This window comes from Centrocercus urophasianus, unplaced genomic scaffold, assembly GCF_019232065.1.
Source record: "Centrocercus urophasianus isolate 14NV4802_14NV808 unplaced genomic scaffold, USGS_Curo_1.0 seq_50, whole genome shotgun sequence".
NCBI lineage: Eukaryota > Metazoa > Chordata > Aves > Galliformes > Phasianidae > Centrocercus > Centrocercus urophasianus.
In genome coordinates, this window is record NW_024885089.1 from 1,370,855 (window position 1) to 1,395,264 (window position 24,410).

The 24,410-nt window shown below is 44.9% G+C and overlaps 2 protein-coding genes across 3 annotated transcripts; one reads left to right on the plus strand and one right to left on the minus strand.

Annotated features, from left to right (window-relative positions):
- The first annotated feature begins 1,580 nt into the window (after nt 1-1,580).
- On the plus strand, nt 1,581-14,505 carry IKBKB (inhibitor of nuclear factor kappa B kinase subunit beta). The gene is made up of 21 exons (XM_042835183.1): nt 1,581-1,722; nt 1,790-1,884; nt 2,964-3,081; nt 4,111-4,180; nt 5,062-5,150; nt 5,376-5,465; nt 5,829-5,953; nt 6,254-6,361; nt 6,653-6,782; nt 7,220-7,402; nt 7,627-7,741; nt 8,090-8,213; nt 8,470-8,621; nt 8,727-8,788; nt 9,519-9,628; nt 9,879-9,928; nt 10,461-10,560; nt 10,742-10,889; nt 11,086-11,213; nt 11,896-11,986; nt 12,554-14,505. The coding sequence occupies exons 1-21, from the start codon at nt 1,618-1,620 to the stop codon at nt 12,620-12,622; spliced, it is 2,262 nt and encodes a 753-aa protein (XP_042691117.1). The 5' UTR covers nt 1,581-1,617; the 3' UTR covers nt 12,623-14,505.
- On the minus strand, nt 13,373-24,166 carry VDAC3 (voltage dependent anion channel 3). 2 transcript variants are annotated; one of them, XM_042835185.1, is made up of 9 exons: nt 24,065-24,166; nt 21,846-21,917; nt 21,285-21,334; nt 18,211-18,363; nt 17,352-17,404; nt 15,853-16,080; nt 14,887-15,037; nt 14,132-14,189; nt 13,373-13,872 (listed from the first exon to the last, which is right to left on the minus strand). In XM_042835185.1, exons 1-9 carry the CDS (start codon nt 24,123-24,125, stop codon nt 13,781-13,783), a joined length of 918 nt encoding a protein of 305 aa, XP_042691119.1. In that variant the 5' UTR covers nt 24,126-24,166; the 3' UTR covers nt 13,373-13,780. The 2 variants fall into 2 exon arrangements, with proteins under 2 accessions (XP_042691119.1, XP_042691120.1); XM_042835186.1 differs by lacking the exon at nt 24,065-24,166 and adding an exon at nt 23,857-23,978.
- Between the last annotated feature and the right edge of the window lie 244 nt (nt 24,167-24,410).

Genomic DNA, 24,410 nt, shown 5'->3' on the forward strand with positions numbered 1-24,410 from the left:
AGGAATTTTAGAAGCGAGTTTAGAACTGGGTTATGAAAACTATTGATGATACAGTTGTTACAGTAATAGGTGTGTGCAGACTTTTAGGAATTGGTTCTCTAGAAATTGGTTTCTGATAAAATTTAGTGTGAGCACAGACAGAAACAGCATATGAGGGGCTCCCATTTTCAGGAAGTAAGTGCACAGAATCCTGTCAGCAAACATGTTAAGGGTCATTTTGCACATTGGCAAAGAGGAAGCTATTTCTCTTGAATGTTTAGGTCTTCTCTATATGGAAATCTGTGTCAAGATTGTCATCCGTATCTGAGTAACACTGCAGGTGTTAACGTGAATGCTACAAATCTGCTTTAGGAACAGTTGGAATTGACTGTTTCCAGAGGCGTCTGTATTGAGAAAGGATGGTTGGGCACTGCTGAACAAATGGGTTAACTTCTATTTCTTTTAAAGACAATATTTTTTTTTGCTACTGGAGTTGCTTCTGCAGCCCTGCGTCCAGGGCTGGAGCCCCCAGTACAAGAAAGACAGGGAGCTGTTGGAGAGGGTGCAGAGGAGCCACAGAGATGAGCAGGGGCTGCAGCACCTCCACCACGAAGACAGGCTGAGGGAGCTGGGCTCGTTCAGCATGGAGAAAAGAAGCTGCGGGGTGACCTCAGTGCAGCCTGCAGTGCCTGAAGGGAGCCTGCGGGCAGGAGGGGAGTCAGCTCTGTGCAAGGGGAGATGGCAGCAGGACGAGGGGAAATGGTTTAAAGCTGAGGGAGGGCAGCTGGAGGTTGGATGTCAGGGGAAGTTGTGTGCTGTGAGAGTGATGAGGGGCTGGAACAGCTGCCAGAGAGGCTGTGATGCCCCGTCCATCCCTGGAGGTGTTGGAGGCCAGGCTGGATGGGGCCCTGGGCAGCCTGGGCTGGTGTGAAATGTGGAGGTTGGTGGCCCTGCGTGTTGGAGCTTCATGATCCTTGAGGTCCCTTCCAACCCTGGCCATACTGTGATTCTAGATTAAAGATTCTAATGTAGTAATAGCTTTCAGGGAAGATTTCAGAAGTTATTTCCTAGTTTTTTGCAGCTTAAGGACAACTGTAGCTAAGAGTGCTGTGGGTGCTATGTGCACGTCTTACTGTGCTTTAGGAAAAGCTTTTTTAGGAAAGCCTGCAGTAATAATACCTTTTCTATTCTGTATCAGGATAGGGCTTCTTCGAGACTGCTGAGTTAGAGTGCATCCCTACACGATATCTGGATACGCCTCAGCTGTAAGGCAGCTGTTCAGGTGCTGCGTGGAGCCCCTGCTTTCATTTCCACACCAGATGCAAATTGCAGGAAACACAATAGGCTGAAGGAACTTGGGTTCAGGCTTTACGTTGCCTGGTAAGAACCATATCATTTTTACAATAAATACCAGCCATGGAACGCATCCCTACTGCAGCCAGAACGGTCCCAAGTCTCAGAATTTCTTCATCGTAGACCCGTTCCGCTTCCTTCATCGCGTTTGTAACCGCGGTGTGACGGACGCAGGAAGGCGGTTGCGGCCCCTTTAAGGGCCGCCTCCTACCACGTGCCTCCGGAACCGGAAGTGCCCGCAGAGTCGGCCGAGGTCCCGCGGAGTCGAAGCGCCGCGGCCCAGCCATGAGCCGGCCGCCGGCTCTGCAGGCGCAGACCTGCGGTCCCTGGGAGATGAAGGAGCGCCTGGGTACCGGCGGCTTCGGCAACGTCATCCGTTGGCACAACAAGGTAAGTGGCGGCCGGCCCGCTCCTCTGGGCCCGACCCGACCCGCGCTCAGCCGCGCTGTGTCCGCAGGAGACCGGCGAGCAGGTGGCCATCAAACAGTGCCGGCAGGAGCTGAGCCCGCGCAACCGCGACCGCTGGGCGCTGGAGATACAGATCATGAAGAGGTGAGCGGGCGGGAGCGGGGCCTGGCGCTACGGCCGGGCTGAGCGAGGCTGAACGCCGCCAATTCGCCGGGCCTGGCCCTGCGAGATGTGTTGTGATGGTTGCGATAAGGGAAGGGCGGGAGAATCGTATAGAACCATAGGATCGTATAGAGCTATATAGCATCATAAGGTTGAAAACGACCTGCAAGATCATCCTATCCAACCTCCCATCACCATTGCTACCACAAGCACTAAACCAGACCTCGCAGCTCCTCATCCAGACGCCTCTTGAACGCTGCCAGGGACGGCGACTCCACCACCTCCCTGGGCAGCCATTGCAGTGCCTGAGAGAAAAAGTTCTTCCTTATGTCCAACCTAAACCTCCTGTGCTACAACTTATGGCTGTTTCCTCGGGTACTGGTTGTTGCCTGGGAGGAGGCCAAAGCCCTCCACATCACAACCTCCCTTCAGGAAGCTGTGGAGTGCAGTGAGGTCTCCCCTGAGCTTCCTCTTCTCCACACTGAACAACCCCAGCTCCCTCAGCCACTCCTCATAAGACTTGTGCTGCAGACCCCTCATCAATTTCATTGCCCTTCTCTTCATGTCTTATTTGTAGTGAGGGGCCCAAAACTGAACACAGTACTCTGAACATGCTGAGGAAGATCTTGCTTTGTTATTTCTCACAGCTTTCTTGTTCAGCTGTTCTGCTGGTGTCTTTGGTGTTAAAATGGTTATGCTGTGTTCAAGCATGTGCTGGGTGGTGCTTTGGACTGATTGCAGCTGGGGTCCTGCTGGGAGGTGAGAGCAGGCTGTCAGCATTGAGCTTTAAGTGTAGTTCTAGTAGTTCTATGCACACCTCTTGTGGATGTGTTCATGGAAAGTACTGGCTGCCATAGAGCTGGGATGAGTCTATAGGCCTGTGAGGGAGGGAAGGATGAATTGCAGGCCTTTAGAACTGGCTGTTTCAGTTTCTAAAAGCATTAATGGCCCTGTAGGACTTAACATGACAACCACGAACTTGTGAGACCGTGCACCTATTTGAGAAGGTGTTTTCCCAGGTTCTGATGATGGTGTGTACTTGCCTCGTTTCTGTTTCTCAGGCTGAATCATCCAAACGTGGTGGCTGCCCGTGATGTTCCTGAGGGAATGCAGAAGCTTGCACCAAATGATTTACCATTGCTGGCCATGGAGTACTGCCAGGGCGGAGACCTCCGCAAGGTGGGGTCACCAGTGTGTTGCTGTGGTTGAACCTGGCTGGTGGCAGCCATTCCCTCACTGTTGTTTCCTTCCCAGTGAGATGGGGGAGAGAATTGAAACAAATAAATAAAAACTAGGACTTCACAGAATGGCCAGGGTTGGAATGGACCTCAAGGATTGCGGAGCTCCAACCCCCTGCCACATGCAGGGCCACCAACCTCCACATTCAACACCAGCCCAGGCTGCCCAGGGCCCCATCCAATCTGGCCTTGAACACCTCCAGGGATGGACGGGGCATCACAGCCTCTCTGGGCAGCTGTTCCAGCACTTCACTGATCTCTCAGCACAGAACTTCCCCTGACATCCACCCTAAATCTCCCCTCCCTCAACTTCAAACCATTTCCCCTCATCCTGCTGTCATCTCCCCTTTCCAACAGTTGAATCCCCTCCTGTTTGTAGGCTCCCTTTAGGTACTGAAAGGTTGCAAAGGACTTGTGGGTTGAGATAAAAAAAACTCTTTACTGAGTTAGAGAAAAGGATACAGCCATTTTGCATGTAGAAGATAAGAGCCTGTGTGAGGGATGTGCAACAGGATCTGGAGTGTGTCCAAGACCATTGTAGCTCAAGGTGCAGTCCCTATCTGTTACAGGAAAAAAAATACAATTACTAATGCTGGTTCTTATCTTACTGTTTTTCTTAAACTTTGCTATAACCTGCCCATAGGTGAGACCTGTAACTTACAGCTGACAGTGGAGCTGACATTACCAGGCTCCGGGGGAAATGTTTATGAAGGACACAGCGAAGTTGCAGTAACACAGACTTTTTCCCCCCACTCTTTCTTATCCCATGGATAATTTAGGCTTAAAGCTCTACTTATAGCTATGAGGGGTCCCAGTTCCACAGTTTTGTCTGTAAAAAAATTCAGTTGTTCATGCTTCAACATCCTGTGTTTTAACAATCTGTGGGACTGAGATCCTCCAGTGGGACATAGGGTGGGGAAGCTATAGCATGTGGCGTGGAGAAGCTGTCATTTGTGATGCTTTCTTGCAGTACCTGAATCAGCTGGAGAATTGCTGTGGTTTGCGGGAAGAAGCTATTCTCATCTTACTGTCTGATATTGGTAAGTGATGGCAATATCTTACAAGCCTGAGCTGCAGAAGTGTTGAATCACTGCAGCAGTGACTTCAACCAGCGTTCTTGCTTTGCTGACCCACTTTGTAAGAGAGTGAGCCTTTGAGGTTTTCTTCTTTTGTTTTTTCTTGACATTTTCTGCCTGGAAAAAACTCCCTGGAACTGCTATCAAGTTTTTGTTTTTCTTGTTTTTCCTTGCAACACACTTTTAAATTTTATCCAGGAAAAAAAAAAAAGAGGCATTGTGAAGTATAACTTTGAGCAAGTGTGGAAAATAAAGGGCATTTATCTGACTGTGGTGTGTTCTTAAGATCAGATTTTTATCTTGTTTAGATGGAATTTCCTAGTTTTGGGGTGGCAGTGGCTCTGTGTGACAATTTGGAAAATTCTTGTGAGTCTGAAATGGGGTGAAAGGGGTGAAGGGTGAAATGGGGAGGGCACCACTTTATGGACAGAACCTGACAAGATGTGTGGCTTTTGGATCCGGATTTAAAACTGTTGAAGAAATGGGCAAAGAAGAGCTGAGTAGAGGCATTTATCCAGTGAAGAGATGCTTTTTACTTCTACCAGCTGTTACAATTTTTTTTTTAACCTTTAGTACTTGGGAATGGGTACAGAAATGACTTGAAGAGAAAGAAATCTATGGTAACTTTTAAAAATATCACTGCCAAGAGAACAAGTTTGTGTCCAGAAGTGTTGGATGCTAACTTCTTCCTCTTGCACTTGGGATTTTATTTTTCAGTCAGTTCTCATGTCCTCTGTGCAAGATTCAGCTCAAACATCATGCTTTTGTACCACGTAGAAGTGAAACCTTAGCAAGCTCATACTGGGTACTTTGACATTCTTAGCAAGTGGCTCTTTGTGTCTCAGCCTCTGCTCTCAGGTACCTTCATGAGAACAGGATCATCCACAGAGACTTGAAACCAGAGAACATTGTGCTGCAGCAAGGAGAGCAAAGGGTAAGCAGTAATGTGGTGTCTCTGCCTACAAAGACAGGTAAATGTAAGTGGAGAATGTGTGTGTGCCTGCTGCAGTTACAGAGGTGAACATGCAGAAGCAGTCAACCTCGGGTAACGGCTCTCTCAGATCTGTTTGTCATTCAGCACCCTTCCTGCATATCTTTGAAGTGCTGAACTGGTTTTTTCTGCTATATGTTCATGTTCTTTTTTTCTCTTACGTTTCAGTTAATACACAAAATCATTGACCTTGGTTATGCTAAGGAGTTGGATCAGGGAAGCCTATGCACATCCTTTGTTGGGACACTACAGTACTTGGTAAGGAAGAAATTCAGCCAGATGGGCAACTCTCTTTGTGGGGCAGAATTAACAGTGTAATTCAGGTTTGGTCTGGGGTGAAGGAATTGTCTTGGTATGGGGTGCATTTGGAGTGCTGCAGCTGACAAAGAGAAGCTTCCTTCTGCTGCCTTGTTTCCTTCTGCTGCCTCCCACCCCCACTGGATTATCACAGTGTCTATGATAACACAGTGTATTGCATTTATAAGAAGCAGGAGTGTTCTGTGAGATCTCAAAGTGTTTCAGCACAGCCATTAATGTGATGCAAATGTTCCTGAGCTCTTAAGGAGCAGAGAGAGCTGGGAGATGGATGGCTTTGACTTTTGCATGTGTAAACTGTCTCAGGCTCCAGAGCTGCTGGAACAGCAGAAGTACACAGTTACAGTGGATTACTGGAGCTTTGGCACGCTGGCTTTTGAATGCATTACAGGCTTCAGACCATTCCTACCCAACTGGCAGCCAGTACAATGGTGAGTGACCTTGGCCCAGGTGATAAAAAGAATGCATGCAGTGCCACTGTCCTGTCTGTGGGAAGTAGAGCTGTGGTCCCTTGATTCTTTAGGGTAATATCCCTGTATTCCATACCCTTATAGAGATTGACTTCTTTTACTTGAGCTAGTTGAGCATTCCTTAGATTTCTCTTTGGAATCAAGGCTGACTCCTGCAGGGCAAGTAGCAAAGACTCAAGCAGTGTCTTTGTTTTAACTGTAAAAGTTTGCTGGGAAAGGCAAATGATAACTTCACTGTTGTGCTTGCTTGGAATTCATCAGGCATACGAAAGTGCGACAGAAGAGTGAGCTGGATATTGTTGTTTCAGAAGACTTATCTGGAGAAGTCAAATTTTCCAGCAGTTTGCCCTGCCCAAACAATCTGAACAGGTGAGGACTGGAAATCTATTGTGATCTGCTGTGCCATACTGAAATGAGCTTCTTACTCTGTGAATGGACCACGTTTAGTTTATATGCCTTTCTGTAAATAAGTTGGGTGCTTGACACAAACAATGCTTGTGTTCCTTATCAGACGTGTAGGTGAGTCCCCATTTCTGCCTTCTAAAAAGTGCCTTTACACTCGGGAAAAGAAAATTGGTTATCAGTTCTGCAGAGGCTTGGCCAGGTGAGGACTGCAGATGCATTTCCTTTTCTGATCCCATTCTTGCTTTGGTCCTTCAGCGTTTTGGCTGGGAAACTGGAGAAATGGCTGCAACTCATGTTAATGTGGCACCCACGGCAGAGAGGTACGGATCCTGTCTATGGGCCCAATGGGTGTTTCAAAGCTTTGGATGACATCTTGAACATGAAGGTGAGCAATACACCTGGATTACTTTGAAAACTCTTCCAGAGAGCAGTTGAATCTAGTCCATGAGAGAAGAGCCTTGAGTCATCAGCCTAGGAGGAGGAGCAGCACAGAACCCTACTTAGGAGTGTGCTTTCCTCGTGCTTTTTGGAGAAGCTGATGTTGATGGGAGTAGCAAATAGCTTCTGTATGTTCTTGGTCCTGTATTCTGGCAAAGGTTTCTACTGAAAAAGCTCTTTAATTGAAACATGACTTCTCTTCCAGCTGATGAAGGGTGAGGTCTTGAGCGTATAATGTTATGATGTAGCTGCAAAGTGACTTCTTGAACTTTGCAAGTGCTTTGAAACAGTTTATTGGTCGTCGTCGTCTCAGTCCAGAGGTTTCTGCTCAAACGTAACTTATGCATTTTCAGCCCTTCTCATGTCACACTGATCTCCTTTTAGTTACTGCATGTTTTGAATATGGTTACGGGAACTGTGCACACCTACCCTGTGACAGAGGAAGAGACCCTGCAAACAGTGAAGGCCAGGATCCAGTCAGACACTGGGATCCCAGAGCAGGATCAGGAGCTGCTGCAGGAGGCTGGTCTTGCATTGTTTACTCAGAAGCACACAGCTGATAGCAAGGTGAGTCTGGATATTCTCCTTCCTTGGCTGTTCAGTGTATTTGCAAGTGCAGCTCTTGCACTGGGAGTACAGCACTCCCTGCTGTTCTGGCAGGCCTTAGGCATTGTAACCACTTAGACCTGCTCCCTTGCAGGATAGGCACTGTGTTCTCTTGCATTTTTCTGTGGTGTTATTGAGGCTTGCTTTTCTTGAGAGAACTCCATTGAGTCTTCTGTCTTCTGCAGGTGAACGATGCTGCAGCTGCAGACACAGACCTCCTCTTCCTCTTTGATAATCAGAAAGTTGCCTATGAGGCTCAGGTTGCCTTGCGACCTCATCCGGAAAGCGTTGACTACATCCGTAAGGACTTTCTCTAGCATGAATGTGAGAGGTTGTTCATGTTGAGAGGGCTGCCTGTGTTCTGTAGTCTGTATCGTGTGCAAAGAGCAGAGAGGGGTTTTGTATATTGGTGCTGGAGCAGTGATAAAACAGCCTGGCACAGCATTTATTCAGCTTTTAAAAACAATTGAGGGAAGGAAGGGTTTAATAACACTGGGGAGGCTGCGTGGAGGGTAGCCAGCTATGAAGTTTACAAGAGGTTTGGCTGCATGCCTTTCGAAGGAGTGATGTTTCAGTCTGTTTTGTCACGTGAGAATACTACTTCTAAGCTTCACACTGATTTCCCTCCACCCATTTTTCTGTTTCCAGTTCAGGATCCAAAGAAGAATCTGCACTTTTTCCAGCTGAGGAAAGTTTGGGGTCAGATCTGGCACACGATCAGGATGCTGAAAGAGGATTGTAACCGGCTGCAGCAGGGACAGCGAGCAGCCATGTACGGTGCCAGTCTGACTGGGACACATATTTCTGCCTTTGCTCCCTGGTGGAAGTTGAAGGGCAGGAATAGCATCCTGTTAGAATGGGGAAGCCCATGAGTGGAGCTATTAACAACTAGTGGAACACTGAGAATTGTGTTCTTTAGCACAGCTGCTTTTGTGCTCGCTGCTACGCTCTGTTGTGTCTGCTTTTGTTCTAAGTGGAAGCCTGCATTTCTACCTTGGGAGGATAACAGGACGTTCTTGTCCACGCAGGATGAATCTGTTGCGTTACAACAGTACTCTCTCAAAGATGAAGAATTCTATGGCCTCCCTTTCCCAGCAGCTGAAAGCAAAACTGGACTTCTTCAAAACAAGCATTCAGATTGATCTTGAGAAGTATAAAGAGCAGATTGAATTTGGAATTAGTGAGTACAGCACCTTGCTTACAGGGCTTTTTTACATCACACACGGTATCTTACCTTTCCCTGTGTGAATTTGAGAAAAGCAATTGTTCTTTTTTATTCCTGTAGCTTCTGAGAAGCTGCTCTTTGCCTGGAAAGAGATGGAGCAAGCTGTGGAGCTTTGCGGTCGGGTATGTTTCTAAATCTTCATCACTTATCTAAGAAAGAAAGAGGTTTTTTATTCCCCTTTTGTTTTCCTTTCAATAGAAACTTACTGTGCTGACTCCGCACATCGCACTGCCTTGCTTTGCATTGCATCTTTTTTGTTTTTTCCTTTCACCAGTTTTTGCAGGGAGGTAGATTTTTGTCAAGAAAGCTGAAAGAAGGATTTGGGATGATAGGTTAAACTGAACAGTAAAACAAATGATGAGATGATTGAACACAAGACAGTGTAATATCTGTCAGTACAGCTAAGGGCTCTCCCAAATGAGGAGTGAAAAGTAACTGGCTGGATGAGCCTTACTCTGTCCCAACACTTGGTCCTCCTCCAGCTGAAGAATGTGGAGTGGTAGAAGGCCTGTCTGACAAGTGACAGCTTCTGCATATGAACAAGTTCTGGTGAAAAGCAGAACTTGGGGTGCCAGTACTGGATGCAGTTGTCTGCCAAGTGAAAGGGGGGAAGAGACGATAGGTAGGATGAGAGAAGAAATCCGGAGCAGTGAATAAATGAGGAGGAAGCATTGCACCCTGGAATCTAGAGCCACACGTATTATGAACTTGTGTTCTCACTTTTCTTTGCCCAAGGCTGTTTGCTGCTTTGTTGACATGTTTAGAAATAGGAATGAGAAAGGAAGAGTTGGTGAGTAGTGGTGTCTCTCAATGTGTGTCTGCCTCGTTGCTTATGTTCTGCTCTGCTTCCAGGAGGATGATGTGGATCAGTTAGTAAAGAGAATGATGGCCCTGCAAACAGACATTGTGGACCTTCAGAGAAGCCCATTGGGTCGTAAGCAAGGAGGGACACTGGAGGATTTGTAAGTGTCAGATGTAGGAGTGTTGCTAGCAAAACTGAACCCCTTGTTTCACTGCAGGACAATGAAGTTGCTCTCTTCAGTTTAAATTATAGGGGACTTAAAAAATTAAAACCTAACAAGAAAAAGTTTGACTCCTCACCTGTTGATCTGAAATAGCAGATTGTTATATAAGAGATTGGAGTTCTTGCATTACTCGTTCATAATTTAGGTCCTAGAGAAATCCTTTGTGTTCTGTGCCTTTTTCTTCTAGAGAAGAACAAGCCAGAGAGTTGTACCGGAGACTGAGAGAGAAGCCAAGAGGTAAAAGATATTTTATGTCAAGTTCAGCTTGCTTTCTGTGGGTTGTAACTTTGAAGATGGAATCATCTGCATTGAGAAAACTTTCTGTGCATTTTAGGCCTTCACTTATGTTAGCTGTACATGGAGTCCTCTGGATTTGCCTATTTTGGAGAGGGGAGTCAGGGACTCAGTTTTGAACCAGGCCAGCCTTGCTTTCTTGACATCTGAGCTGTTCTTGGAACTTCAGAGCTCTTCTCAGAGTTACTGCAAGCGTGTGCTGCTGCTTCATTTTCTGTGTAGGAAGCATGAAAGATGCAGCTGGTTGTTTGAGCAGCTCTATAGCCCTAAGGCAGTAAACCCAGCCTACAACTCTGCTTTCCAGTTCTCATCTCTTGGTGGCTAAAAAGCAGTGCTCTTCATCCCACCCAAACATGCATGTCCTCTATACTTGGGATGTTTCAGGATTGAAGAAAAGGTGGAAACAAACCACTAAGAAGCTTCTCACTGTGATAACAGCCCACTTCGCTGTGTAATATTCTGTCTCTTATTCCAGATCAGAGGACAAGTGGTGACAGCCAGGAAATAGTGAGGCTGCTCTTACAGGCAATCCAGACCTTTGAAAAAAAGGTCCGAGTCATTTATGCTCAACTCAGGTGAGCTTTGTTGTTTGCTTCTATTGACTGTTGAGAAAATGGCTCCTCTTTCAGCGAGAGCTTCTGTCCTAGCAGTGTAAGAAACAGTTTTGCCTGTGCTTTAGGGCTTAAGAAATTTCAAAGACTTCCTCTACTGCAATTGATAATCTGTGATCTAATTTATTACTTTGTTTCTGTAAAGCAAAACTGTCGTTTGCAAGCAGAAGGCACTGGAATTGTTCCCCAGAGTGGAGAAAGTGATGAATCTGATGAGTGAAGATGAAGAAACAGTTGTAAGGCTTCAGGAGAAACGACAGAAAGAACTGTGGAACTTATTGAAAATTGCTTGTGTAAGTAAAATAAAAACTCTGTTGTTAAGATTGCAGCACACGCAATATCTGAGATAAGAATAAGTTGAGTTTATCCTATGGTTTGTCTTCATTGCCTTGAGTTAGGATTAAAGATGGTTTCTAGGCTGTCTTGTGTTGCTGGCTATTGGAAATAAGTGGAAAGAATTGCAATTTCAATCTGCTGTCTCTTCTTTAGAGCAAAGTACGTGGTCCTGTTAGTGGCAGTCCAGAGAGCATGAACATGTCACGTCTTAACAGCCCTGGTCAGCTGCTGCTGCAGGTCCCTTCTGGGACCTATGCTTTACCAGAATCTGTCAGGAAAAGGTGAGCTGAAGGCTGGGCTTCTGTTACTGCTTGTGTCAGCTCTGCAAACTGATACAGAAGCTTTCTTACATTTCATGCTTAGTGCTCAGTTGCAGTGTCAGTAGTCCTACCTACCCAGTGGCTGTTTTAGGTTGGTTGGTTGGTTGTTTCTTCTGGGGTTTGTGAATATTCCTTATGAACAACTGGAAATGAATTTAACTGCATGCCCCTCACTGCAATGAATAGGGTTTGTTTTATCTGGGCTTGTTGGGCCTACTTGAAGTGCCCTGCCAGCAGGAATTGTGTTATTGTGGAAGGAAATGAATGGTAGGAGGGCTGTGTCAGGAAAGAGAGAGTGCTCTACCAAGCACTTGTAGTTCTGGCTTGTTTAAAGCAACTGGGTCACTAATTAAAATGAGACCTCAGCTTGTCTATTTGTACATTGCTTCGTGTTTGAGTTTACAGGCTGCTCTAAAACGTTTTCTCTAGTAGCAGTGGCTCCATCTAAGAACCCAATCCCAATTTGAACACGCTTCCTTTTGTCCCATGCCAGTAAATCTGCCACTGACTTCCCCTGGTGCAAAACAAGTTAACAAGCTGATTGCTAAAGGTTAATGTTCCTCAGTGCTGTGCAGTGTACCTTCACAAAGTATTTCCTAGAGAAATGTGCATGGAAAATAATTGTCAAACACTCATCTTTCAGTGAGGAGCTACTGCTGGAATCGCAGAAACTGTGCAGCCAACTCGAAAACGTGATGCATGACACGATGAAGGATCAGGAGCAGAGCTTTATGGTAAAATGCCTGATATTCCTGTGCAAGTGTGGACCAGGGAAGCTGATTGCTTAACGCTTCTGTTTGTGTATTTTTGCCCACTCAATAAGTGAAATGGTGAATAGAAACCTGGAGCTGTGTGAAACGAAACCACTTGCTCTCCCATTTGAACTGCTGGCACATTCCCTGCTTGCTGAGAGCGGAGGCCACATCTTTGGGTTCTCAGCCATGTTAGGCCAAATTGTAAAGCAGCAGGGATACTCAGGCCTCCCTTTCTTGGAAGGGCAGGGGCAAGTGGGGGAGGTGCTTGTCTGTGGTGCAGAAATGTTGCACAAGTGCACTTTTCCCATTGGATGGATCTGTGGAAGCTACACACTGGTGTGCAGGGATGCTTATTTACTGCAGTAGAATGCTGACATGCAAGTAAAATATAGAAGGGAAGAGTTTAAAGCTGTGTCTTTCCATTTAAATAAATCGCATCGTTCATCATGAAACCATACTGACCAAGTTGTTTGCAGTAAAGTTTTTAAATCAATCTCAAATACAAGCCAGCACTGAACTTTGTATTTCTAACTCTTTATACTTCAGGCTCTCGACTGGAGCTGGCTTCAGCTGCAGGCAGAAGAAAGAAGCAATCCAGAACAAACCCATATGTAAAACCACCTCAACTGCCTCTAAAGACGTGCGAGCTGAGTAAGCCAGCTGTGATAATCTGCTGTCTCTAGGAAGGGAAGTGCCTCTTTTTACTGCTGCCTACTGCTTACGTGAGATACGTGGCACAGCTTCCAGTATCCACATCTCAGATACTTCATTTCTGAAAGATGCAGTAGGAAATGCTTATCCTGACTGCTTGGAAAAAGTTCTTAACAGTGCCTTAAGACAGCAGATAATCCTTACTGTATGATTTGATGTTTCTTCCCTTAGGCACCACGTGAGGTTGTTCTGCCTTTCAAGCTTTCTGATGACAAGTGGACAATGCAGGCAGTCAGCTTGCACTGTCACTGGTCTATGTCACCTTCCTGATACACCTCAACTGTGAACACATTTTCTTAGGCTTTGCTGATTTGCACTTTTTTTCTTAAATGTAACAGTTATAATTACTTAATACTTGTTTCCTGTATGGGAACGAAATTATCTAAAGTGTGAACTTTTTGTTTGTTCTTTTTAATGTACTCAAAGCATTTTAATGAAAGAGCTGATTTTACTGTATAGGCCTCTGAAATGTGAGGTAAAGAGCATGGAAAAGCAAATTGTTGGATACTTTTTCCAGTTAAAATCCTAAAGCACTGCAGTACCTCTCCTGTGAGAAAAGGCACTTCTTAGCCTGGAACAGAGAAAGGCTCAGTGGTGAATCTGATCGATGTACATAAATGCCTGAATGGAGTAAAGCAATGAAGATGGAATCTGTTGGGTTTTTTTCTTCCAACTGTGACTGATTTATTTCATTCTGACATAAAACAAAATTTTGCACAACAGCACGGATCACCTTTTATAAAAGGGAGTGAAATACAGGACATGCAATACAGTACAATAAGGGGAAGAGGTGGAATATTCTTCTCCTTTTAAGAACCCATTTAGAATATGATAAACAAGTGAAATGTGGCACAAACATCAGAGCTTCCAAGCATGCTTTCAAGTATCTTCTGGTAGAGGTGCTTGTACTTTCTGGACTTCAGTGTTGGGGTAAAAGCATACTTTGGAAGAAGTAGAAAGTTCACACTTCTTGAGACTTGAGTATAATGTTAAGGCCAGAACACTGGGTACACTTTACCTTCATCTTCCAGAGCACCATCTGTTGTTTTACTTAAAAATGCATTAAGCTTCCAGCTCAAATCCTAGCCCAACTTTGTGACCTCCAGCACTGAAATTCTTGCCATCAATCAAGCCTGACAGGGTCAGCTTTACACCTACAAAAGCAAGTCATGAGATCCTGATCTTCCCTTACAGCATCCGTCCCTCCGTCCGCCCCCCTTCAGGTACCTGAGGCTCACTGCTGTGTCTCAACTGCTGTAGGAGCTTATGTACATGCACAGCCTTCACTGCTATGGAGCTGTGTAAGACTTCTAGGTAATGTTGTTTGTTTGCTCAGGTGGTTTTTCTTTGGTCATCTATCTTTTCTATTTCAGAGATAACATTAAAATAATGCTACCAGTCGAACTTACGTACCAGGTCGAAGAGCAAGAGTGTAACCAACTCCAATCAGGCTGGCATTATTTACTTTAGCCTGCAGAAAATAAGAGAAATCACACCAATACACAGATATTCAGATCATCATCCTGCTACCCCAGGCAAGTAGCTGACATGGCAGTGGGTCCAGCTACTTGCAGGCTGACCTCTGGCAGTGGCACATTTCAGTCTTCTTTCCAAGTTTCTAGTCTGCTCAATTTCACTACATTCCTTGAGTTCAAACTGTAACAGGCTTGAATGGCTCTGATCTTTAAATTGTGACATGTGTAAAGGTTCTGTATCGAGTGCCAACCTTGTTTTTAACACACAAATGAGTAAGCAACAAATACACGAATATGGAAACTTTTTCTAAACTGACTTTGAGCTGTTCATATGTTTAATTCTAGCCAAATTATCCTGGAATTAATTAACAGAGGGCTCAGTGTTACCATGTATTCAGTTACTTTTATTTGCTGGTGGGCCTGTTTTCTCTCTGACTTCTCTTCCCAGCGCTCAGCTCCCCCTTCTGTTTCTCTCTTTGGGCCCTGCTGTTCCTGCAGAACGTTGCAGGTGTTAATGCCAACACTTGTTAATGCCAACACTCGTGGTCCCAGTTGAGATCTGAACCACAACAGAAGCAACGGTTTGTTATCACAGTAATTTCTCAGGAAGTAGCTGAAGCAAGAATTTCACACCATTAATGATGAGCATTGAAGAGAACCTGGAAATACTTTTTCCCTTATAAAAATCCTTACCACAATGGAGGTCTTCTCATCCAGCTGGTACTTAGCAGCAATTCCGAACCGCGTGTTGTTACTGCCAGCAGTCCATGCAAGATTGACTGATGTCTCAACCTTATTATTAACCTTCTGATAAATAGACCCACCAAACTCTGTGCCATCATTCCTGTTTGTAAGAGATGAAAGCATGTGAAGAGCTGCCTTCCTGAGAAAAAAGGAGCTCTTGAGATTAACCCTTTCTTTCCCAAGACTTGTGATCGTTCTCTCTAAATGAACTGAGCGTTCCAGAGTCATTCTCCTTCCTAGCTGGAGCTGATGTTATTCAAAGCATGAGTACTGAATGTGTACCAGACCAAGATTTCTGACAGTCAAGACACAAGGTTTGAAATTCTGATAAAAATAACCTGGTGTGTCTTAAAAAAAGCCTGTGATGATGCATAAAGGGACAGAGGCAGCTGTGGGAATGAGGAGACCAAAACCAATGCAAAAACAACCACAGCAGTTGTTATCACTGCATTCAAAGGCTCCCAGAGCATGAGTGCCAAGGCCAGAACTACATTAAGATGACTGCTGGAAGCATCAAGCATGATGCAGCAGGCACCTCCTCCTATTTCTGAGACACGAATTTTCTTCCCAGAAGGGGAAAGGCATTCTAGCTTAACTGAAGACTCTTATCGTCAATATAGACATTGCAGTTTACAGATTTCATTCCAAATTAACAGCACAAAGTGCCTTTTTACCACTATCCTGTGTAGACACAAATAAAATTACCCCGAATCACTGTTGCAAAAGACAGTGGAAAGCTGCATCTGCTTTAATTGGGCTGAAAATGGAATCACAGAACGTGAATTACTTTGCAACAAATCAGCATCCTCCCTTATCCTCCCCCCCTTCTTTATTTAAACCTAGCTCGGTTAATTCTTACTACTCATCAGCTTGGTTTCTCCAAGAATGCTTTTCTAAGTGTAGATCAGTACTTACACGTTAGTGTGCAGCTGAAAGTCTCTTGCCTTATATCCCAAGGCAAAGTTGTTTTGTGAAAGCTTAGATTTGGCTGTATCAAAAGCCATCTGATAGCCAGCAAGCCAGCCTTCATAACCCAGCACTGCCCAGCCATAAATGGTTGGTCCAGAGAGATCAATGTCTATATTGCAGCCTAGGTTTACGTATTCTCTTTTGTAGGAAGTCTTCAATTTTCCACTCTTCTTCCTGAAGAGAAACAGGCCATTTTATTCCTGCTGGTGTACCACAGGAGTGTTAGTCCCATATGCACATCCTCAAGGCTAGTTAATTAAACGATGCCTATTCAAACAGGTATCACTGATATGTTTTTTGGTGGTGCTTCTGCCACCATCTCAAAATCCTTGAAATCATCAAGAATTTCACAGGAAATAAATAAGGGAGTTTTTATTTTATTTTATTTTTTTCAGAAACCATCAGTTTTCAGATCTTGTTCTTCACAAACAAGTGCAGTGCAGCACGGTGTCAGCTGTGACATCTCACACTGGCCTTACTGTCTTTTGTTGGCTTTGGCTATTCATATCCCTCCCACGTTCCTTCCTTCACTGGTCAATTCCCTCTTTCACATGCAGTGCCTGCTTTCCTTCCTTCCTCACTGCAGGATCCCACTCTGCTCTACTGAAAACAAGTTGTCCTCATCTTCCATTTGTCAGCCAGCCTTCTGGAGAAGCATTGCTTCCTCTCAGTGTCTTTCTGCTCACTCTGCTATCACTCCATAGTTAACAAAAAATAACCTGTCACCTCCCTCATCCTCACCCCAACCTTGTTTATATTTCTTCCTGAAGGCGCAGCAGGACGCTGTCAAACCTGACCTAGGGGCTCATTCTTAAACTCCTTTTCTATTTCCTTATATTCAATTAATACCTTCAACAACAATTCTTTCGTTATGCTGACTCCAACGACAGACAATAGCAGTAATTATTTATGAAGTCTCAAGCTTCATCTGTAGACATGTGAACCCTGCATGTACTCCTCCCCTCTGCTCTACTGTTAACCAAAAGAAATCAATAATAAGAGAAGACAAAAATATGCTACTGCAGTGCTTATTGTAATCAATATGCCATTCAGTTGTGCACAGCCATAAGCCCACAGGCTTGAGGGAAAAACAGTACTTTGCTCAGTGTTTCCTAAGGCAGCCAGTGGTCAGCAGATGGACCACAAACACCATCACAGTGCATGTGAAACTGCAGAAGAGGACAGAGAAACATCATGTCTACTCCACAGTGAAAATTTCCAGTGGCCAAAAAGCCAAAAAATCCATTTTAGCACATTGTTCAGAGCCCACTGCCTTCCAAATACTCGATAGTGCAGGGCAGGAATTCCCTGTTGCAGTATTTGAATATGGCCATTCAGTGACAGTGCATTTTGAGCATTTACACAGTGAACAGTACAAGGATTTCTAGTCAAAAGGTAAAGACAATTCGAGGGCTTCCCAGGTTAAAGTAACAGAAAATATTTACCCTGTGTTTGGTACAAATGTAGTGTCAAGAGCAACCTTCAATCCTTCAGCCAACTGTTAAGAAAAACAGAGAAGTCTGCTCACAGCTCTGTCAAAATGTGGTTTCCAGTACTATGGCACTACTTCAGGTCTTAGGAGATGACACAACACGAAGGGAAAATCTCTCACACATTTTTACAATGAAATCTGTACATGCTGCATTTTAAGAGCTGCCCTGCCTCATTTTGAGCAGCATTTTCCACGTTAAAGCACTGGTTAAAGTACAGAAGGTGATGCACACACAGCAGAGGGCACCACAAGCTTTCATTACCTCTGGCACTGTTGCCTTCTGCTGTAAAAAGCATAAAGCTACTGACTTTGAAAAGCAGTTAAGAGTGTTATATAGAAACCCTTTGCTTAAGCAAAGCCAGGCTGCAAACACTGATCTTTCTCTTCAACCTCACAAAACACTTCCAGTCTGAAGGCAGACAAACTTCCAGTTTTCTGCATTCAAACATTAAAACGGAGAGACTCCTCTTTGGTTTTCTTTTATGAATGCAGCAGTGACAGCACTACATAGCTGCACCTGATCTTCAAACAAAAGCTGCTTAATTAACAGTGATACTCATCCAACCAGCTGCTGTGGCCAGCCTGCATCAGCAGCCATTCAGTACTTCTGGATCACGGCGCAGCACTTTGCTGTGAGGATGCTCAACCTCCCACCCCTCCAAATTCATGATGCTGCCTCTCAGTCTGGACACTGCAAACACAGCATCACTTTTTTCTTTTTAGTACTTCAGGTAGTTTTGCGTTCCTTCTGTTCAACTCAGTACTTCTGTAATAACAACTGCAGAAACATTTTTAGAGGATTGACTTCTTACCTGATCCTCCACGGAAACTTCTGTTCCCAGTGTGTTGTCTGTGTTCCACTTCTGAATGAATGTAAGTCCATAGTCTTTGATCTTATACTTGGTTTCTAGATTACCCAAAGCCTTGCCTGTGTCTGTATTGGAAGAACCAGTTGCAGTAAATTCCTGCCAAGAGGACAACATGAGTTTCATCCCTCCAGATACTTTCAGTTTATCCACTTGTCAAATGCTTGCACTCAAACACTCGCTTGGCTTCAGACCTTTCAGACCTTCAGACCCTCTCAGTAAAACAATTATTTTTGCATCTCAAAATGCAAAACTCCCTTTAGCACCTCCATTCTGGATATGGCCTTTACTCAGACGTGCTGATGCAGCCCTGGGACTTTCTTAGGCCCTAACACACAAAGGCTTGGCACTTCATTCCCCTGTCCCCCTCCTTGAACCTTTGTTACGTTTTTTCCTAAGTTATTCACCAACATTCCACCTTAGCAGCTGCTATTCCATCATCCTTGGACTTGTTCTGTGCTTCACACAGGTTCTCTGTCCCTCAGCCACATACAAAACATCCATCTGAAACACAAAGCTGCTCGTATCCTATGATTTTTCTTCCTAAAATTCCCCATGCTGTTTTTAAGCACGCTGTCCTTTGCTGTTTGAGCAGCTCCTCACATATCAGAGCTTTCACTAAGGGCCGTGAAACCCCAATAAATACATTAACTTTAAGGTAGCCTGCTCAGTGTTTGATGTACAGGGTATAAAGCAATTTTTGCAGCAAGTCCAAGGGATACCACCTTAACTTAAAAAAGCATCTGAGAACGCAGCTGATTTCTGTTGTCCTCATCTCAAATATTTTCCCTAATCAATCTGCCATTGCACTTCCAAGTCACCTCTGTTTTAAAGTTTAAATATTTAAAGTATCCACCATCAAACACATCTTAGTTTTAGAACCCTGACTTTCTGGCTCATTCCAGGACAGGATTTCTAGGTGCCACCAAATTACTTTCAAAATTTAGCATTTCTCAGGGCGCACTTAAAATCTTCCAATGGTTCTGAATTGCCAGGGCAATGCAGCCAGGTGACATTCCTGGCTCACCATGGAAAAAAGGTGGCATTTACTCAAGTTAACGCACTGCTACAACAGCACAGCAATTTCACTGCCTCTCTGGCTACCTTGTGAAAATACAGAATGTGAGTCAAGGCGCAGACCATCCCTGAAGGTACATCCACTGCAAAGCATTCCAATATCACTTCCACAAACTCAATGTGAAGAATCTGCACCAGACTTCAGAACTGACCTCCTTCTGATCTTAGTGTGGATGGCTGATTAAGATTTTATGTCATTCTCTGATCAAGCAAATGGAAGGTTGTAAAAGTCTTTTTTTTTTTCCCTTAACATCTAAAGGACAACCAGCTGCCACAACTGGATCTGTTTCTGAAAGCAGAATGCACACAGTTAACATCTACTGCCACCAGTCCTCAACTTTCTACACCAGCCTTCTTATCAGGCCATTGCATGGAAGCGTTACTTGGATTATCTGGAGCTGAAAACCAAACTCATTCTGGCTCTGTATCACATTCTGCTCTGACTCAGCAATCCAGCTCAGCTTCTCATTGACTTTTAGTTCACAGTGGCTGCTTTCCTCGAGAACACGATGCACTCAGCACAGCCCAGCAGTTGTGGTCTGTGAAACAATTCTAATCAACAGAAAACAACAGTGGTGCTGTCAACACCCACATGGAAGAAAAACCAACAGAACATTTATGTATGAAAGCAGTCAGAGATCATGGAAATACCCAAGTATGAATTAGCTTCCACGCTTTGTACCTCACCTCAATCCTCAAAACCCTATTTTGCAGTGAACCCCTCCCCCTATTTTGCTTGCTAGAAACACTAATGAGCATGAAACCTCTAGCAGCAACAAATGTGCCAATACCACACCTATGCAGATTTCCCTCTTCGTGTTTTTACAGTGTTCTTATCTCAGATTGCTGGACAGGGCTCACAAACGACTTCACACACGTGCATCATTCAGAACATGGAGCACCGTGGACACGAGGCAAACTTCATGACACAGATTGCACGACTCAAAAACAGGCAGGCAGATGAACAACAACCACCACAAAAACGTCAACAACAAAAGAAGCAAAAGCCAACATGCCGAAACAGCCACCGTTCTTACCAGCTGAAAAAGGATCCAACATGAAATTTGCATGGAGAAGGAAAAACCCATTTTAAAACTTAATACAGTTGGCATGTTCTGCCACATGCAGAGCGTAAGGAACTGTTACTAATTTATCTGAGAATCATAACTTTGTGGCAGGAAAACTGTATATATACAGAGGTGTCAGCAACTAATAGCAGTTGTAGATCCTGAGCCTCATGATGCGAGCAATCCATCAAAAGCTTAAGTGAGACATCATGAAATAATGCAGAAGGAATGAAAATGACTTGCACCATTTACGTGATAAGAATGCAAGAGAAGGAGGGAGGCCAAAGCAAATGTGGTTAAAAGAAGTTGAAAAGCAGCACAAGCCTGGCAACTGGAGAGCAGCAATAAGAGCACTCAGAACTGAGACTCAGTAGAGGAATTGGCTTATCTGGTACGAAATACCAGTGCCTGTGGGTAAAGACCAAAGTCACAAATTCTTATTTTGCCAGCTTTACTGTGAAACCATAGAACTACAGAACGACTGGGGCTGGAAGGGACCTTGAAGATCATCCACTTCCACACCCCTGCCTTGAGGAGGGCTGCTGCTCACAACAGCAGGCTGCTGCAGATATTGAAAACCTGCCTGGATGCTTCCATCTGCATCCCTTCTCTAGGGAAGCTGCTGGAGCAGGGGCTCAGATTAAATTATGAACTCCCTCCTGAACTCCCTCCCAATCCTTAAAATTCTGTGATTCTGCAGTAATTCGTGTGCACCAAAGTACAACTGCATCAATTCTACATATCACTGCAGAAACAAACCAGGGATAGCTATCCTAAAATGAGAAGCAAAAGACAGAATCAACACATATAGCAAGTTACTGCCACCAAATCAGGAATTTGCCCTTGCTGGTGATGTGAAAAGCCCCCAGTACTTACCACCCCACTTGAAGACTTGGTCTTCAATTCCAACTTGACCATTCCAAATCCTGAAAACAAGAGCACACAACATGTATTTCACTGCAATATACAAGTGAGACATATTTGCTGCATAGCCAAAGTCCAACAAAGGGGGAACACTGGCCAAAACCAGCCTATTTCCAAATTCCAACCAATGCTGGTATTTCTGATGAACGACTGAAGGAGTTGTGACAATTCAGAGTGGTTGGGCTCATAATTTTGGGGTGTAGCAGACAGAATTTACCAGTAAATGCCATAGGATACCCCTGTTCTTAGTTTTTTGGCCAGGTTTAATGGTCACCCATCATTTGGTATCTCTGCTATCTGGGGACCAATCAATACTGCTACCATTGCCTCTGAGTAACAAAGTTTACTTTCCAACCTCTGGTTCCAAGGCAGGAATTTTCCTCTCCCTGTCCCTCTGTTGAATTCCCACCACAGGGTATCTGACAGAACTCTGACATAATAATGACTTTGTTGTGGTTCTCAAGATGCCTAAGACAAAATACAGAGACATCAAACCTCAGCCATGTTACTTACCATAGCCCTTATTGAATATATCCCTGGCAGCCTTTCCCAGGTCACTGTAGGATGGTGGGACAGCCATTGGATCTGAAACATAACGGAAGCTCTAAAAACCTTAAAACAGCACAGAATCCAAACCAGGTCCAAACCATTTACAGACATCTATGAGCAAGCACCCTCTATGTGCTCCACCAATAAGGAACCACAAAGCCTTGGGAGCCCTGAAAGTCATCCTGGTGTCACTGCTGCCTTGTCAGAAACAAACACAAATACAAAGAAGTTATGGAAACAAATTCGCTCTTTGAAATCACTAAACCCTGGGATCAGTATGAAAGTCAAGCACGTGCTTAGGCTGTTCTGCCATTCTGTCTCAAAAAGAGCTCACGGAAGCATCTCATCACTGCTGTGAGACACTGAGCACTGCTTTCATTACAGCACTCTGAACGAGGCTCCAAGCAGTGAAGCCACATCATCACTGAAGGATCCCAAAGAAAAGACAATTGATTTCCGTATGAATTTGTAACTTCTTAGGATTTGGAAAATACATAAAAAGAACTTGTTACAGTGTCCAGTGGCCGTGTGGGACTATTCCTAGCACTAGCAACAACCACATTTTCTGTGCAACTTAAATGGACAACAAAACTCAAAGGGACAGATGTAAAACTACAGCTTTCAGATTAGGAATTTTGCACCAGAAAGGCCAGATTAGGGGAAAAAAAAAAGAGAAAGTATGAATATTCTTCTCTGGCAGAAAATTAATTTTCCCCTTCTAGAATAAGACTGCAAAAAGACACACTTGCTTCACAAAAGAAAAGCAATTAGAAATGACGTTTGTGTTTTATTCTGATGGTAACTCTGCCATTTAATCTTTCCTGCAGCTGATTCATTTGTTGATATTCTTCTCTGCAACAGCTGAAACACCAGAAATCCACCTTTGTTATCATTTCAAAAGACTGATTGAAAATAATAATAATGCAAGCAAAACATGTAAAATCCTTAACATCATCACATTCCTTTCATAATTATAGTTACTTTCTTTCCCTGTACTGTCATCCTGCTGTTAAAATCCCAACAGGACAAGGAAAAATGGTGTTAAGTTGAGAGACGGCAGCTGGAGGTTGGATGTCAGGGGAAGTTCTGTGCTGTGAGAGCAGGGAGGAGCTGAACAGCTGCCAGAGAGGCTGTGATGCCCCGTCCATCCCTGGAGGTGTTCAAAGCCAGGTTGGATGGGGCCCTGGGCAGCCTGGGCTGCTGTTGAATGTGGAGGTTGGTGGCCCTGCGTGCGGCAGGGGGTTGGAGCTCCGTGATCCTCGAGGTCCCTTCCAGCCCTGGCCGTTCTGTGATTCTGTGATTCAGTTCTTGCTGTCAGTGCTCTGTTCTTTATTCAGACTTCTAGCAAAAATGTAACAAGCATTACTTGGACCTTGAACGTAACCAGAAATCTGTTTCTCCAGCAGCTTCTGAATTCCAAAAACGCAAGTAATCAAAATACAAACAGATTTGCAAAATACAAGTTCAGCAATACCTGTATTAAGCAATTAAGCTCTGTTTGGACAGTTGGCTCCTTCCTAAAATGAAACTCTCACACAGTTTGCATCCCACACAGAGGAATGCTTTTCTGTTCTAACCTGCACTACACGTCTAATAGGCTTTGATCTAAAACCAAACTGCAGTTTCCTTATGTGACGCTGAGGTATTAAGATCAGCACTTAGCAAAAATCACAGTGCAAAATGGCCTCTGACCTGTCAAAGACGAGAGGATAAGTTAAAATCGTTGGCTCACTAAACTGATGACAAACTGAACACGGACTTTTACCACAGCACAGTTTTAATTCATAACGGAACACTTTCCACAGCTGCGGGGCACAGTTTATTTTTCCTCATACAACACCGCCTTCTTTTTTTTTTCTCCTCAGTTAAGAAGTTCCAAAATCCAAACCCAATGTCTGACAGCGGTGTCTCAACCTTCCTCACACCGGCTGTCCTTACGAATCCCGTTCTCAGCCCACCGCCCTTAGCGAATTACCTTTCTCTCCCCACGCATTTCCACGCCGTTCCCTACAGATAAAAAACCTCATTCCTACAGACCAGAAATCCCCGCTTCCCGCCCCACAGCGGAGCTCCCTCAGCCAGCCCGATAACGGCGATACGGCCGCCGCAACGACACCGCCCCGCCGCAGGGTGAGCCGAGAGGGCAGCCCCACCCAGACGCCCGCAGCCCCACCGCTACTTGCCGGCCCTGTCGCTCTGCGGAAAGGTCTGCGGGGCGCGGCCGGAACGCTGCTGGGTCCGCATGCGCAGAGAGCGCGGGTAGTGAGGGAGAGGTGGGGACGTGTGAGGAGGTGCGCATGCGCAGAGCGCCGGTAGGGTCCGCATGTGCGAAGGGCTAGTGAAGTACGCATGCGCAGGGGGCGTGTCGAGGGTACGCACGCGCAGAGCGGTTATTTAGTTCGCATGCGCAGAATGCTAGCCGGAGGTACGCATGCGCGGAGGGCTAGTGGGGGGAGAGTGCGCAGAAGGCTTGGCAGAATGCGAGTGGAGAGAACGCATGCGCAAAAGGACAGTGAGGTAAATAGGGAG